The 1522-nt window shown below is 54.5% G+C and overlaps 1 protein-coding gene across 1 annotated transcript in view; it reads right to left on the bottom strand.

Annotated features, from left to right (window-relative positions):
• PAPSS2 (3'-phosphoadenosine 5'-phosphosulfate synthase 2) overlaps nucleotides 1-1522 on the bottom strand; it is an 18363-nt gene that overhangs the window by 3956 nt on the left and 12885 nt on the right. Inside the window, exon 8 of the mRNA XM_035893089.1 lies at nucleotides 128-333. Coding sequence (XP_035748982.1) covers nucleotides 128-333 — 206 coding nt within the window. The remainder of the gene's footprint in view (nucleotides 1-127; nucleotides 334-1522) is intronic.

Genomic DNA, 1522 nt, shown 5'->3' on the forward strand with positions numbered 1-1522 from the left:
TGAGGGTCTGGGCGCGGGGAGCAGACGCGACAGCCGCGGCCCCCGGGAGCTTGGAGGGGCTCTCCGGGCCCTGCCCGCGTCCCCCGCCCCGGGCAGGTTTCCCCGCGCAGCGAGGGGCCAAGCCCACCTTGATGTGCGGGTGCTTCGCGCAGGTGGTGCCCCAGACGCGGGCACAGCGCTCCTCCTTCCTGTGCTGGAAGTACTCGGGGCTCTTCAGGACCGCCACCCGCCGCCCCGCGTAGCTGAGCGCCAGCGCCTCGCAGCCCTCCAGCCGCTCCTTGTCCTCGGTCGAGATGGGCAGCACGATGGGGATGCTCAGGTTGACAACGCCGTCTGGGAAGAGAGGGGCAGGGTTGTAACGTCCCCCAGCAAACAGGGGTTTTCAGAGGCACGTGTTCTCCCTTCGGAGAGCCAAATCTTCCCGGACTACCCCAGGGATTCATCCTCAGTCATGCACATTTACTCACTGCCCCATTTTTCTGCACTGCTGATAAATAGCGATGTTAGTGGAATACGAAAGCTCCTTAGCTTTGGGCCAGAGATGTCTCCAAGATGCTGGGAGTGCTTTGTGGCTTCCCGCCATCTCTGTCTCCCTGGAAAGACTGGCCCTTCCCCACTTGGCTTGTCGTACAGCCTCACTGAGAAACTTAAACGCATGTGTTGACCGCAGCCCTGGACACAACCCCCGCCTCCCCCGCCAGGAGAACAGCCTCCGTTACCACGGCTCTGGCTTGGTGCTCCCGGGGCATCTCGCCCCCTGCACAGCTCCTGAACCAACGCTTCCCACAGGGAAAACACCGCCGCGCTTTGCTCTGTGCCTTTGGGGATCTGCTGGCTGCTTCTATCCTGTTTCCTCCTCCTCTCTCATTTTTAGTCTGTTTTCTGCGTGCGTACAGCGAGTCTACATTTGCACGTGTAGTTTCTAAGGGCAGTGCTGTCCCCGAATACCTCGAAGCCATTGCGGTTTTACGCCCGCTCCCCCAGTTTCCCGGCTCTCCGCCAAGGTCCCCTCATTTCTCCTTGGACAGCGCGGCGTTAACACAGAGGAATCAGCCTCTCCCGTGGGCTCCCATTCGCAAACAAGAACCAACAAATCACCGGTTCGATTTCTTCTGATCTGACCAAAATCATTTTGGACCCTTGAGGGTCTTAATTTGAGGATTTTGACTTGGGTGTAGATTTTTTCTTTTAAATCTTAATTAAAACATTTGCATTTACTTTTAATTCCTGACAAGGTATCATTCGACTGCCAGGCAGCAATTTTCAAGCACCTTCATGAACAATCGTAACTACAGCCACACGGGGGCCAATCGATACCAACCTCACACATTTAGATTACATTAACCAGCGATCAGGCGATACAGTCAGCGTGGAAAAAGCTGAATTATGAAACCAACAAGTGATGCTGAGGCTGAGGATCTCCACGCTCCATTTCCAAATGCAAGAAGCAGAGTTTAAAAATAAAAAAATTTAAAAAAATCACTCCAGCAAAGGTAATTTCAAAATTAAAGAACTGGGATTT

The sequence above is a fragment of the Egretta garzetta genome, unplaced genomic scaffold (assembly GCF_000687185.1).
Source record: "Egretta garzetta isolate BGI_Z169 unplaced genomic scaffold, ASM68718v1 scaffold234, whole genome shotgun sequence".
Lineage (NCBI taxonomy): Eukaryota > Metazoa > Chordata > Aves > Pelecaniformes > Ardeidae > Egretta > Egretta garzetta.